Source organism: Schistocerca gregaria, chromosome 4 (assembly GCF_023897955.1).
Source record: "Schistocerca gregaria isolate iqSchGreg1 chromosome 4, iqSchGreg1.2, whole genome shotgun sequence".
Lineage (NCBI taxonomy): Eukaryota > Metazoa > Arthropoda > Insecta > Orthoptera > Acrididae > Schistocerca > Schistocerca gregaria.
The window spans coordinates 466,824,394-466,837,912 of NC_064923.1; the positions used below are offsets into that span (position 1 = coordinate 466,824,394).

The 13,519-nt window shown below is 41.7% G+C and overlaps 1 protein-coding gene across 4 annotated transcripts in view; it reads left to right on the plus strand.

Annotated features, from left to right (window-relative positions):
* The window catches only part of LOC126268077 (protein spire), a 731,327-nt gene that overhangs the window by 458,353 nt on the left and 259,455 nt on the right, over positions 1 to 13,519 (plus strand). For 2 of the 4 annotated variants that reach the window (XM_049973536.1, XM_049973538.1), the window contains exon 6: positions 2,602 to 2,631. The exons of the other annotated variants lie outside the window; for them this stretch is intronic. In XM_049973536.1, the coding sequence (XP_049829493.1) occupies positions 2,602 to 2,631 (30 nt within the window). The remainder of the gene's footprint in view (positions 1 to 2,601; positions 2,632 to 13,519) is intronic. 4 annotated transcript variants of the gene reach the window in all.

Genomic DNA, 13,519 nt, shown 5'->3' on the forward strand with positions numbered 1-13,519 from the left:
AACAGGGAAAATTCTCTTGCTTTTCAAATTAATGACATCCTTATAGGAGTTATTCCCATTGTTTCAATATTTGTGGCTAGTCCATTACATTTCTCTCGTTCAGAGGTCTCCTGTAGGAAAGACCGAAAGTGTAGTATTATGATGCGAAGCGTCATTCGATTCTTCTGTGTCAATTTGTGAACTGTCATTTTCAATTTGATACTGCTGACAGAAGTTTTTTAAAGGAGGAAGAGACCTCGATTTGAGTCTCCTCGATTTGAGAGTATCTGCCGTGACTATATAGAACGTACACTTAATCGGGCAATATTTTACGTTAATGAATGACCACAATAGTGATTCACCAACATAACTGCAGTATAGATACAATACGTGGTAATGCTGCAGTGTGACTTGGCAGCATTGCTGATGGGGGCAGGCTGTTACAGGTAGCTGCCGCGGTGTTGTCAGTGTAGTCCACCAAGGGTAAGTAGGAACTCTTGGGATAGCAACTCCATGTCTAAGTCTGAACCGATCTGTAAATGCTTTACTCTCACTCCCAGCCTCCTTCTATTGTCCTACGTCGACGGAGATGTGGTGCCAATTTACGTAATCTGAACGAGGAAGAGAATATTTCGGATCAGTCTGAAATGTGGCCTGTGTGTGTAGAGGTACTCCCTTTTTTTATGTTTGCGAGAATGTGGAAGTGGACAGACGAAAGAACCATTCAGTTCATAAATATAATGCATCTACGGCCAGAGCCATGGGATATATTAAGTAATACATACAAAAACTGCAGTCTGAAAAACACATCTCTGCGACTCTCACATTAGATTATCTGCAGTAGTGAGCCAAAAATGTATTCTACCTATGACCTAAGGTCTTCTCATTTCATTTGAAGCTTCATCACTTACGTTTCCGTATAAGCTACATGGTCCGTACGTCAGTCGGCAATAACAGGACCTTACAGGAGCACGTTGTGGTCTTTCAGTCCGTCCGACTGTTAAGACTCTTTCCTCTCAGGAACGCGTAGAGATACCGAAATTTGTCACATACTAGGGTCCACGGTCCCTTAGCGGTGCGAATAATTTAAGCTTCTGATACTCGCATACTCACTCTTCAAAACCTATACAAGAATTATCTATATACATGTCGGGTCTGGTAGTCTAGCAGTAAAGCGCCTACTTTCGAGAGGTCGTGGGGTCGAACCTAGGTCGAACCACGGCTTTTTCGGTCTGCCTTTTAACGTAATCTTTAACTCTCAACGAGGTGATGAGTCGTCAGAAACATCACGTGCTTCGGATTCCACGTTAAACTGTAGGTTCCCTTCCCCATTTGGATAACTGGGGTGTGGTAGGGACATGCAAGTGGTCGAACCTTCGTCCAATAGTCTTGGACCAGACCATTGAGCCAAACTAAATTATTATTAACATCATTATTACTACTATTATTACTATCTATATTAATGAGTTTGTACGGAACTCTCAAAGCGTGAGTGCTACTCACACTTATGTGGGTTTTTTCTTTTCTTTTTTTCACTTTCCGTGCCGCATAACACTGGTCGTAATGTATCAAATTTCTGAAATTGCTAGTTCTCTCGTTATACTGATGCGCAACAATAAAATATTAACGTAAACATTCTAGTGTAATTTCAGACTACCTTAATGAATTTCTTCAGTCGTCGTATCACAGCGTTGGAGCCGTCTGGTATCAAGAGGTATATAGGTGAGAAGTGTTCTTTAAAGATGCATATCAAACTTCTGTATGCATCACCAGTAGCAAAAAACCGAATGATGACTGCCAATCTGGTTGTGACTGTATTGGTTTTACAAATTGTCGAACCGGCTGTTCCAGTACCATATACAAACCTTATTTCGGCATTCTGGTAAAATGTCTGCGGCCATCGCAGTTCACGAGTTAAAAAAAATTCAAAACCTGTTCATAAAAATAAAAGAATTCACTAAACGTACTATCTCTTTTCCTTGCTAAAATTATTCCCTGTGGAATGCAGAACCTAGGAGCCACATTAATTACCAGTAATTCATTTTCGCAAATTTCACGGGACGTGCAAACACTTCTGTATTGCCGCCAGCAGTTGCCAGGCGGTAGTGATTGGCATTGTTGCGTAACATGTGGCGGCAATTCGCGGGGCTGGCATTGTTGCCTGGGAGTATTTCCGGCTTATATTGTCGCCATTACGTAATTGTTATGGCCTGTGTAAAGGTACCTTTCCATGTGTGGTAGGTAACTGTAGCAGATCATTGAAACGATCATAACTTCATTTGGCTGAGGCATGTTGTATCCTAGCAGCGTCTGTGACGAACAAAATGGCGTTTGACACAAGTGGACTGCGATACTAGTATAGACTTTCTTCATCCCTGTCCACCTTATATGCTACTGTGAGATGTCATTACTGTGCAGGAAATACGTACATTTAATACGTGAGTAGTAGGTTCGTATATGCTCATATGTCTCAATGCATACCAATGTATTGTGTGTAAAATGTAATGCATGTTTACGGCGTAACTGAGGTAAACACTGTACGCACATAATGCTTTACTTATTCTGACAGTGGCTGTTATGTGCGCATGTCGTATCTAATGGATGCGGGTTTGTCTGTTCTAGACGGGCCTTAGGATGTGGAGAGTGCTCCAAGTACGTACTGTTGTCTTTCATTTGTTGCCTGCTGCTGTTGTTGTTGATGTTTTTGCTGTTTATGCGAACTTCCTTCTCGATGCACGATAAATTCTTGTAGAATGAGCTTCACGCTGCGAGAGCGACTAGCGCCCATCAAGTAGTTCAATGCCTGTAATTGTGCATGTGTTTATGTTTAAGCAGTTCATCTGGCCTCCCTTGCATGTGTGTGGCAGGCAGAAGCGTTGGCAAGAATGTCTGTTTAGTTTCATTTGTGCATCTGGCGCAGACAAATTTTCTCCAAAACCATTAGAGTCTAGGTTAAGACCATAAGTACGTAGTCAGTTTCAGGAATCCCTTAGCTTATATCCGTTACACGCCGTTACTATAATACGTAGCTTTACTTCAGATGTGATTTGTTGGTGTGCGGCTGAGCGTTTTTGTTCCTTAGAGTTTGCAATCGCTGCCACTTATTAGCTTACATAATCGAAGTAAAGTACCATTTTCACTTCTGTGTTGTTGTATTTATTGTTTGTGTGTGCTAACAAGGACGAAATACTTTCAGAATAAGAAACTCTATGGAGATGTAAACGATGTACAAATAATGGCCGAGTCAAGAGGAACTTGGGACACTTTGGCCAATGATGTAATGAATGTCTACTGTGATGTCACTTCAGAAATTTATTTATTTATTTATTTAACCCGATCAGATCAGGGCCTTCAGGCTGTCCCTTACATCAGACTAGGGTTTTTCACAAAGTTGAATGCATCATTGTTAACTAAGAAGTGACAATGTTAATATGACAAACAGTAATAAAATGACATTAATTAGAAGATAGTTGAATGTAAGTAGCTTTGGGAACTGAAAATTTGGTTGGAGAAAAGGATATTAATTTTTAATGAGGTAACGAGAACGTACAGGATAGAGGAAGACGGTATTATTACTTCAGTAGATAGACCATGAATTCTTAGTAGATCAATAGTTACTTCCAAAGTACTGCACGGGTGAGTTCTTTCCTGTTTTGTCAAATTCTACAGCCTGCGGTAATGGATGTTGTCAGGATCCGACGCCGTACTTGTCCAAATTTATTCAGTTCGCTTACTGGTGCTGGTTTGTCCAAGCAAAATGTTGTACATCTGCATTAGTATTATTAACAGCGAGGTGTACAGTCAGCTGTAAGACTTTGAGAAAAAGTTCCGTCTTACTAATCGGAAAAGTCATGGGGCTCGATCTCTCTATCTGAATCCCAGGGATACGTTCAGTTGTTTCTCACTCGGGGAAATTGGTGTCCTCGCATTTAAACTCCCCCATAATTCCTTCCAGTTATTTCTTACTTTTAGTGATTTTTTTTTTACGCGACCTATATTGAAAGTAATGTAACTGTCTGCTATAGCTTGTCATCAGTATAATTTCAGTACGTTCCTGCGGTTCTCCATCGTGTATTTACAAATTTCGTCCTAGTACTGTCTTCCAACGAACGGTTTATTCTTAGGAATGGACTTCTTCGCTTCTTATTTGGTATTTTTTCTGAAAGCGATGTTATCCGTCTTTGAGTCTGTTTATTAGGGATGCAATTGTCGTTCTATATTGGTGTCAGCCTTCGTGCCGGTGGTATCTGTTACATACAGAGTGGACATTAATAAAACCGACAAGCTGAAGGGGCAGATCCTGACTGGAACTGGAGGAAGAAATATCGTATGAATATGTGTGCGGAAGTGCATAGTTCCCACGGTAGATCGCGCTGACGAATGGAAGTTTCTCTGACCCCGCGCCGTATTATCCTTGGGTGTTGTAGGCTTTGTGATTGACGCACCATACTGTAGGCAGCCGAATGGTCCGGTATTCGTATCGGGATCGAGACGGTCGAAAGGCAGCACGGCTATACCAAAACCAGTACCGTCGCAGAGGCCAAACACATGTCACAACATTTCAATCCCTCTTGGGCGTTTGTGTGAACAGACGAACGCGCAGGGAGGCTACGGACTGTGCGTACGACAGATTTGGAGGACCGGGTTCTGCAGGATGTTCAGACAAATCCTACAGTAAGCTCCAAATCTTTTTATGCCCTGTCCGCCGCCTCCCTGCACGTTCGTCTGTTCACACAAACGCCCAAGAGGACTTGAAATGTTGTGAGGTGTGGTTGCTGTCTGTCACTGTATCTGTTTCGGCATAGTCGTGCTGCCTCTTGGCTGTTTCCATCTGCTTGGCCGTACGCAAGCGCCATCTCAGCTTATTCCCGACATGAATACCGTACCATTCTGCTGCTCACAGTACGCCGCTTCAGTCAATCTGCAACACCCAAAGAACACACGGCACATGGTCAAAGGAACTTCAATTCGTAAGCGCCAACTACCGTGGCAACGAGGCATTTCCGGGCACATGTTCATAGGACCTTTCTTCCTTCATTTCCAGTCAGAACTCCGTCGCTTCATTTTGTCGTTTTTATTAACGTTCACCCTGTATAACTGATCTGTCAGAACTTTTTGGTAGATATCTGAGCGTGACTAGTAAATTGCCCGAGCCTAAAGAATAGTTCGCCAACTTCCATACATGCTAAGGCCTTTGGCAGTGACAGAAGATTGCAAAAAAATGGGTGATCACAGACTGCTGTGGCAACGTCCTATTTGGATAGTGGCTAGACAAGTCGCTGCCTTCATTCCTCAGAAATACACGCATGGTGAAGCAGTGATAGAAAATGTGTTATTGTTGACAGTAGGGGGTCAAACATAAGTTACACCATTTGGACTGTGACGCTACAGTGTCCAGCGGATCGTGACCTGATACTCATCATGAATCTTCGATGGTATTGCCAGTAACATGCACAAGACGCAATTTTTCGTGGCTGCTGTCATTCATCTCCATGAAGAAATATAAGACTTCGTTTCATTTGCAGTTCAGTTGTGTTTGTAGGGAAAGTGAAGTACTGATTTAGTCCTTCGGTTTGTACAATCTGATCAGCTGCATCTTTTATTTTGCCTGTACCAAAACTACGCAGGTTTTCCATAGGACAGCTGGTTTGCGTCAGTTGTCGGTCAGTGTACGAGTATAGCCATGCTTGAGCCTTACCTATTGTGTTCCGTTTCTGCTTGTAAGCAGGCGTAGTTTGCATGCCCCATTCTTGAGCTGTTTTTTTTTTTTTAGTCAGTTAGCCAAGATGCGAGGTTCCTTGAATCTTTTCCGTTATTTACGGAGGCGTATTTGTCAGTTAACGTAAGTTTGTTAGTTCTTCTTGTCCATTATGAATTAAATTTCTGTATAGCTCTATTTGTTGTCTTATGTTCTATTGTTTCAAGAGAAACTATATTGTTTGTCTTTGCCATGATTAGATTCGTAATATTGTCCCTTCTGTTTCGACGATAATTATGTAATTTGCATCGTTCTCGACGCATGCCTGGACTTCTTGTGTTCCCAGTGAAAAAATAAAAAAATTAGCGATTAAAGCTCTCTTTGTCAATTACGACAGTTCATGAAGGTATAAGTTTCTGTGAGAAGATACCTACAGCTACATTAAATCCATCCGTGGCTTGTATCTTCTACTGCCTCTCAAAGATTGCGTACGTGCCCTTATTGCTTGCATTACCGTTGACATTTTATGTCAGAACGCAGGAATTAACAAAATGAGAATCAAAAGCTTTTTTTCTGCGAGTTTGGTAATTTATTGGCTTTCACAAGATAAGAGTTTCTAATCACTGTGTACACTGGAATGTGTTAACACACTAACGTAGTGAAAAGCTAATCGCTAAACGGATAAGATGTAATGTTCTCTCCATGAAACAGAGTTGTGGCTGGTGGCCGATCCGAAAATCAACCTCCTCTGCTTAGGGCCTTATGTCGTGCGCTTTAGTTGCGGCTGTCGGGACGGATTTCATATAACTGTTAACACGAGTAACTTCGGTTGAGTTAAGAGTGACTGATTTTCGTTTTAATTTCTCTGTATGTGACAATGATTTTTCGCAACGTAACACAAGGAATAGAATGACGTTGGTTCTACGAAAGTTGTTCAGTGTAAAGGAGAATACTTAAGTGTTCTGGCGTCGATAGCTGTCTCGGGACATTGCATTGTAAGTCCTCTCACTTAGTGTTGAACAACTTTGATTACAGCAGGAAAACGCCTGTGTGTGATTACAGGAGACTTCTCTCAAGCTCTGCGTCACAGCGTAACCGCGGTGTTCGCTCAATGCGGAAAGCGTGTTGCGGTTGCAGACGGGTTGGCCGCTTATCCAGTCGGTGTCACGTAGAGCTCTGAAGCGGGAAACCGGCGAAAAGGACATAATCTCCAGACTGTATGAAAAGAAAAACCTCATTACGTGAATAATGCTTTCATGGATAAAGTAAAAACCGGCGCAACGAGACATAATGGGAAGAGATGAACAGCAAGCGGAGAAATGGTAACTTTTGGTTATACAGCGTGATTAAAAAAGAAAGCAAAGATTTCGGTTGTTTATTACAGACAAACAATGAAAGGTAGAAACACGTTGCACATGTCACTGGATAGAGGATGGTTCAAAGTTTTATTTTCGCATAAACGCTATACTGTGAACTCATCAGCACCACGCGTCGCTAAATAAACATCGAAACTATAGTCAATTTCATTCCACATACCAGTCAGCAGGTCCCTGTTTATTGAATCAACAGCTCAGTTTCTCGGCTCTTGAAGAGTGCCACGCGGGATTAGCCGAGCGGTCTTGGGCGCTGCAGTCGTGGACTGTGCGGCTGGTCCCGGCGGAGATCGAGTCCTCCCACGAGCATGGGTGTGTGTGTTTGTCTTAGAATAATTTAGGTTAAGTAGTGTGTAAGCTGAGGGATTGATGACCTTAGCAGTTAAGTCCCATAAGATTTCACACACATTTTCATTTTGAAGAGTGACTGCCATAGATGGGACAAAGACTCTTTTGAGTAACCTTACAGAAAAATTGCAAAATGTATAGTAACCTAGGAGACCAAAAGCAGTGAACAAGATATTGTTGTCTACCTCTTCCAATCCAACGTAAACGCCGCACCTAAAGGTGAAAGTGATGCTGGGCGCAGTCATCCATAAAAATGAAGTAATTAGGACCTTCGTGAATTTTAGGAAACCAACTGTTTCGCAGCGTGTCGAGGTATGACATTCGTGTCACAGTTTATTCCGCAAAAAAAGGTCCTTAACCTTTGAACGACACGAAACTCATTCGGTTTCAGTGAGTCTCTTCCACGTTCGACGACTACGCCAGGATTTTGTGACTCCGAAATTCTTACTTTATGGAGGTTTACTTGAGCCGATAGATGAAAGGTTGAATCGTCCGAAAAGATGAATCATTCGCATAAAGTGGTGTCCTGTGTCATCACCTGGAGAACTGAACTGTAAAATTTGTACCTCGTGTTGTGGTCACCGTAACGCAATAGCTGCAGTATCTGCAACTTGTAAGGCTTCATATGCAGGCGTCGTTTCAGAACACGCCGCACAGCTGCTTGATGGAGTTGAAGTTCCTGGCCTGCCCGCCCTACGGACTTCAGAGGGCTCCGTAGGATCGCATCTCGGATACACTCGACGTTTTCATCAGAGCTGCAGGATGTGACCGGCCAGTGCTCTGCACTTTGCACGTGAACAATAGGTTGACTTCGCGCAAATTCCGAAGACACAAAATGCGTTCTCTTGTAATGTAGTCGCTGTGTTGCTACAAACAACCAACACCGCAACTTTGTCAAAACGTTGAACCTTCCCCTATCCAGTGGCATGCGCAATATGTTTCTATCTTATATACTTTGTGTGTAATACACAGCTAAAATCTGTTCTTTCTTTTTGGATCACCCGGCATACTGTAATCCAAATACGTTGCGTCGCGAATCTTTCTGTTCCTTAAGAAATAATGCAAAATGGAAGTATTGTACCACAGTAAAGAAACTATCCGCGCTTTCTTCCTTCAGCAGATTCTTGATATAATTCGCAATTCCGGTATTCCGTAAATTTCTCCAGCTTGAGCACCTGGAATGGTGACGAGCGTGGCAGCCTTGTTTAACCTCTGCCAGGGTAATTTAATTTACTCACCCGTCTTTGTTTGTCGCGTGCTGTCATGTTTGTGTGGTACTTTGCGTTGGGCATGTGTAAAATATGCTGTTATCTGCATTTGAAAAGAAAAATGTTCCAATACAACGACAGAAAGATGTAACTGTAGTTTGCTCCAAAAATCATATGCAATGCACAACGTAATCTCAAAGCCAGTAACATTGACGTATACGCCGTAACCTTAAGTGTGTGTGTGTGTGTGTGTGTGTGTGTGTGTGTGTGTGTGTGCGCGCGAAAACACAAGATGATTTGCATTATAATATGCAACACAAAGATTACATCTTGGTTATGTATTTATGGTAGCAATTCGGTTATTTCCATGATGTTGACGCTATCCTTTTGAAAAGTAGTGTTGATTCAGAGGTAAAGCATGAACGTTCCTTTTACCACTGCTCTTTCTTGTACGTTTATGCCCGCGCGCCAATATCGGTCTATAAATAGGACTGTTAAAGTAGCATTCCAAAGAAAAATACCCAACACCGACTTCTAATTCGCATTCCCACGTCCTACGACGCCACATTAACACCACACTGTCCTGTTCAGCCTTTGAGTACGAATAAAAATGGAAGAACTGATGCTCAGTTTCTTGTTAGAATACCTGTTTGAATAGGTTATTTCGCTAAGGCACAGACCCTTTTCGGATTCCAGCACGAACCTCGCTGCAGAAATTTAATGCGTTACACGAATGTCTAAAGATAAAAACGAAATGTATAACTACTACACTTATCAACTGGAAATTAATGCATGCTGATAATAGCATTGCAATTGAGTAAGCCTTCTTAGCCGGATAACTGTCATCTATACGTACCGCGCAGCTGCTTTGCAATTAATGAGGTTCTAACAATACCGCATAACAGCAGGCACATCTAAATAAAGTGCTCGTATTGTAGGGCGTATAGGTGAAAAATGCTCAGAACTGAGTAAACCCAGTACATCAGAATGTAGAACGACACTAGACAGTTAGCTAAAAACCTTTTTAAGCCTCGCAGCTGTGTCTTAGCGAACGAGAGAAGCTGTCACATAGGTATCACCCACGTACTGTTGATGTTGCCTCGTAGGTCATACATGTGCTGAAACAAAGGTAGAATGGAATCTCAGCTATTAAAATATAAGGTTATTTCGCATTATGTAATACAGAGCTAGATAATTCTCAATGCTATAAGGTCCGCAGCTGCGATGAATTTCTTGAAAGAGTTCTTGAAGCCTTCAGCTGCCATTCTCTTTATATCATGTACGATTGTACAATTTCGGCCTTAGGCCATTTTCAAATATTTTATATACGATTTTTTAGTTGGAGAGCACGTACTCCTAAAATAACGTGGACACCTCCAATTATTTTATGAGCATAACATGATCTCATAGGAGCAACGAGGTATGTGACATAATCTGCTACTTAAAAAACGTCCATAAAATAACTGAAAATGGCCTAAGGCCGGCGTTGTACAATAATAAATAAAGAGAATGGCAGCTGAAGGCTTCAAGAAATGTTTAAAAAAAAAACAAAGCTAGGTACTTAAAGTAACAGCAGATTTGCGACAGCACAAGCAGATGGTTATTTGTTACAAATTTTAAGTGGAATCCAGGATTTTCACTTCGTCATATAAATAAAGTAAATATAGTGACGCTTATAAAATTACTCACCAGTCTGAAGATTTATAGACACTCTTCAGCGATGTAACAGTCCTCTTGCACTTAGCATGCACTTCCATTCCTCCGGGCTCGCAAGCAGCATTCATATAAAATAATCCGTATGTGTCGTATAAAACGAAATGAGTTTCATTGTGGTTGGATATTAATTAGAGAGCTCGTTCTCTTAGCAAGAGTCGCCAATGTTCTCTAGGTCCTGTTGTCATGACGTTGAATTCTAAAATAAATGCGAAAACACATAAATGGCATTAAAACCAAAAAGCAATAAAACCTTACTGGCATGAAGGTCGGCAGAAAACTCAGAAATCTCAACGAGGAAAATAACATCTGAAAGACAAAACATCACATTGTCGCGTAAGAACAGTGAAATATTACAGTAGGCGGGATATTTTGAACTTCTAAGAGGCATACAGTAATCAATCGATAGTGCGCAGAATCGATTTGAAAGCTTCCTGGTAAAATTTGAGAATGAAACATTATATGCCCCCCTCCCTTCCCCTCTTATCACCTAACATTGAATTCATATTATTCCCGTGAAGTGACAACAGACTCCGGAAAAACGATCGTTCGTCTTATGTCAGTTACATGTTTGTATCGTTATTTATAGCTGATTGGCATACAACAAGTATGAAATCATAGACCTGTGAGTTAAGCTGAGAGGATCTGAAGGAAAAGATAACCGAAGTTTCCACATTTCCTCACGCCTCTTTGCATTCGCCATAGGGCACTGGCCTCTGCGTGTGATCCGCAGCCTGCTGCTGCACAGTTAGGGACAGAGAAACAAGTGCACAGTCCACGAGCTGTTACTGGCGATGCTGTCAGCGGTGAGTCGGTCTTCATTAGACCCAGCAGCTTGTGCAAGTCGTTAGGATCCCGATTAGCTCCTGTCACGGTTGCCACCTGTCGCATGTCTCTCGCTCCTGCTAACAAAGAGGGTGGCAGACCACGTGGAAGAGTCGCCAGCGGAAATCTACGCAGTGATCCCTCACTTTGCTTCAAAATCTGTCAGTTCCTTGCCTTTTACGTAGACTTAAGGAGCCAGTCGTATGAAATACAAGAGTTCGTTTAATTCTTTCATCTGTCAGACTTACAATGTCATCGGCAAACCTGAAATGTTTTATTTCTTCTTTCTGAATTTTAATTCCCCTTCCTGATTTCTCCTTGGTTTCCTTCACTTCATGGTCACTGTACAGTATGAATAACATAGATTATAGGCTACAACCCAGGCTCACTCGCTCCTCAACCACCGCTTCCCTTTCGTGCCCTTCAACTATTCTTACTGCAGTCGGCTTTTTGTACAAAGTCGTAGATACTTTCTCTCCCTGAATTTTATTTCTGCTACCTTCAAAATTTCAGAGTATCAGACCAGTCAGCAGCGTGAGAAGTACCCTTTAGATCTACAAATGCTGCAAACGTAGGTTTGTCTTTTTTTCTCTCGATCTTCAAACTATGTACGTCGTATGCTAAGCGTGGTGCCATAGACTTTAAATTTTAGCGAACATGAGGAATCTTTCGTGATGGTTTACAAACTACAACGAAAATGCTACTTTTTGTGGCGGTTTGAAGTCGTTGCACTTCAGACGAAAAAATAGACGTGAGAGTTCATTGCCATTTCATATCTATGGGACAGAGCACAGCGTAAATACTTGAAAACTATGGAAGAGTGTGGCTGTTTCTCTAGTTTAATCGTTCGCATCATCAGTTTCTGTGGTATCGCCTCTCTTATTTGTATCAGCTCCTGACGCGTCAGATTTGCACGTACAACGCTAAAACACGGAAATGTCCTAGCTTTTATTTATGTTCATTCCTTTTTGCGAAAAATGGCACAGTTTGGCACTTTCTGTGTCGCTGATAAATGTCAAACCGACTAAGAATGAGGTTTGTTTTTATAAAAATGTTGTTTACTTGTCAGATTGCGTCAGAAGACTAGCTTTGGAGTTGTGTTAAATGTTCACGATGCTGTCGTCACGTTAATTCTCTTTAAACCTCAAACATTTTGACAATACTCAGTATCGTGGATACTGACGTAATCAACCGGCCGTCAAAAGAACGGAATGGCACAGGCGTAAATGATACAGTTAGTGCCCACTGCGACCATTACATTGGTGTCGAAGATTTTTTTCATCAAAATTTATTATACAATACACATTACAATCTATAAGTACACGGACAAGAACCATCCACGCGCCGAAATAAATCATGTATCTTTTATGTTCAGCCAAAACGGTTCTCAGGCGCATTACATGTAGTTAATTCTCTCCGGAAAACACAAGCTCGAGTAATCTTCACAAGAAGATTAGAACAGGACGTTCCTTCGGTTCTATTGATCAGCGTCATGTAAAATTCTATTAATCTCAGACAGAGGCTTATAAAGGTATTCCGCTCTGTGAAGGACAGTCATGGCATCAGAGTCCGGGGCGTTTACAATATTCTGTTTGGATGTGGCAGCAGTTACGTGGGACAGTCTTGTTGTTGTTGTCTTCAGTCCTGAGACTGGTTTGATGCAGCTCTCCATGCTACTCTATCCTGTGCAAGCTTCTTCATCTCCCAGTACCTACTGCAACCTACATCCTTCTGAATCTGCTTAGTGTACTCATCTCTCGGTCTCCCTCTACGATTTTTACCCTCCACGCTGCCCTCCAATGCTAAATTTGTGATCCCTTGATGCCTCAAAACATGTCCTACCAACCGATCCCTTCTTCTAGTCAAGTTGTGCCACAAACTTCTCTTCTCCCCAATCCTATTCAATACCTCCTCATTAGTTACGTGATCTATCCACCTTATCTTCAGCATTCTTCTGTAGCACCACATTTCGAAAGCTTATATTCTCTTCTTGTCCAAACTATTTATCGTACATGTTTCACTTCCATACATGGCTACACTCCATACAAATACTTTCAGAAACGACTTCCTGATACATAAATCTATATTCGATGTTAACAAATTTCTCTTCTTCAGAAACGCTTTCCTTGCCATTGCCAGTCTACATTTTATATCCTCTCTACTTCGACCATCATCAGTTATTTTACTTCCTAAATAGCAAAACTCCTTTACTAATTTAAGTCTCTCATTTCCTAATCTAATTCCCTCAGCATCACCCGACTTAATTCGACTACACTCCATTATCCTCGTTTTGTTTTTGTTGATGTTCATCTTATATCCTCCTTTCAAGACACTGTCCATTCCGTTCAACTGCTCTTCCAAGCACTTGTCGTCTC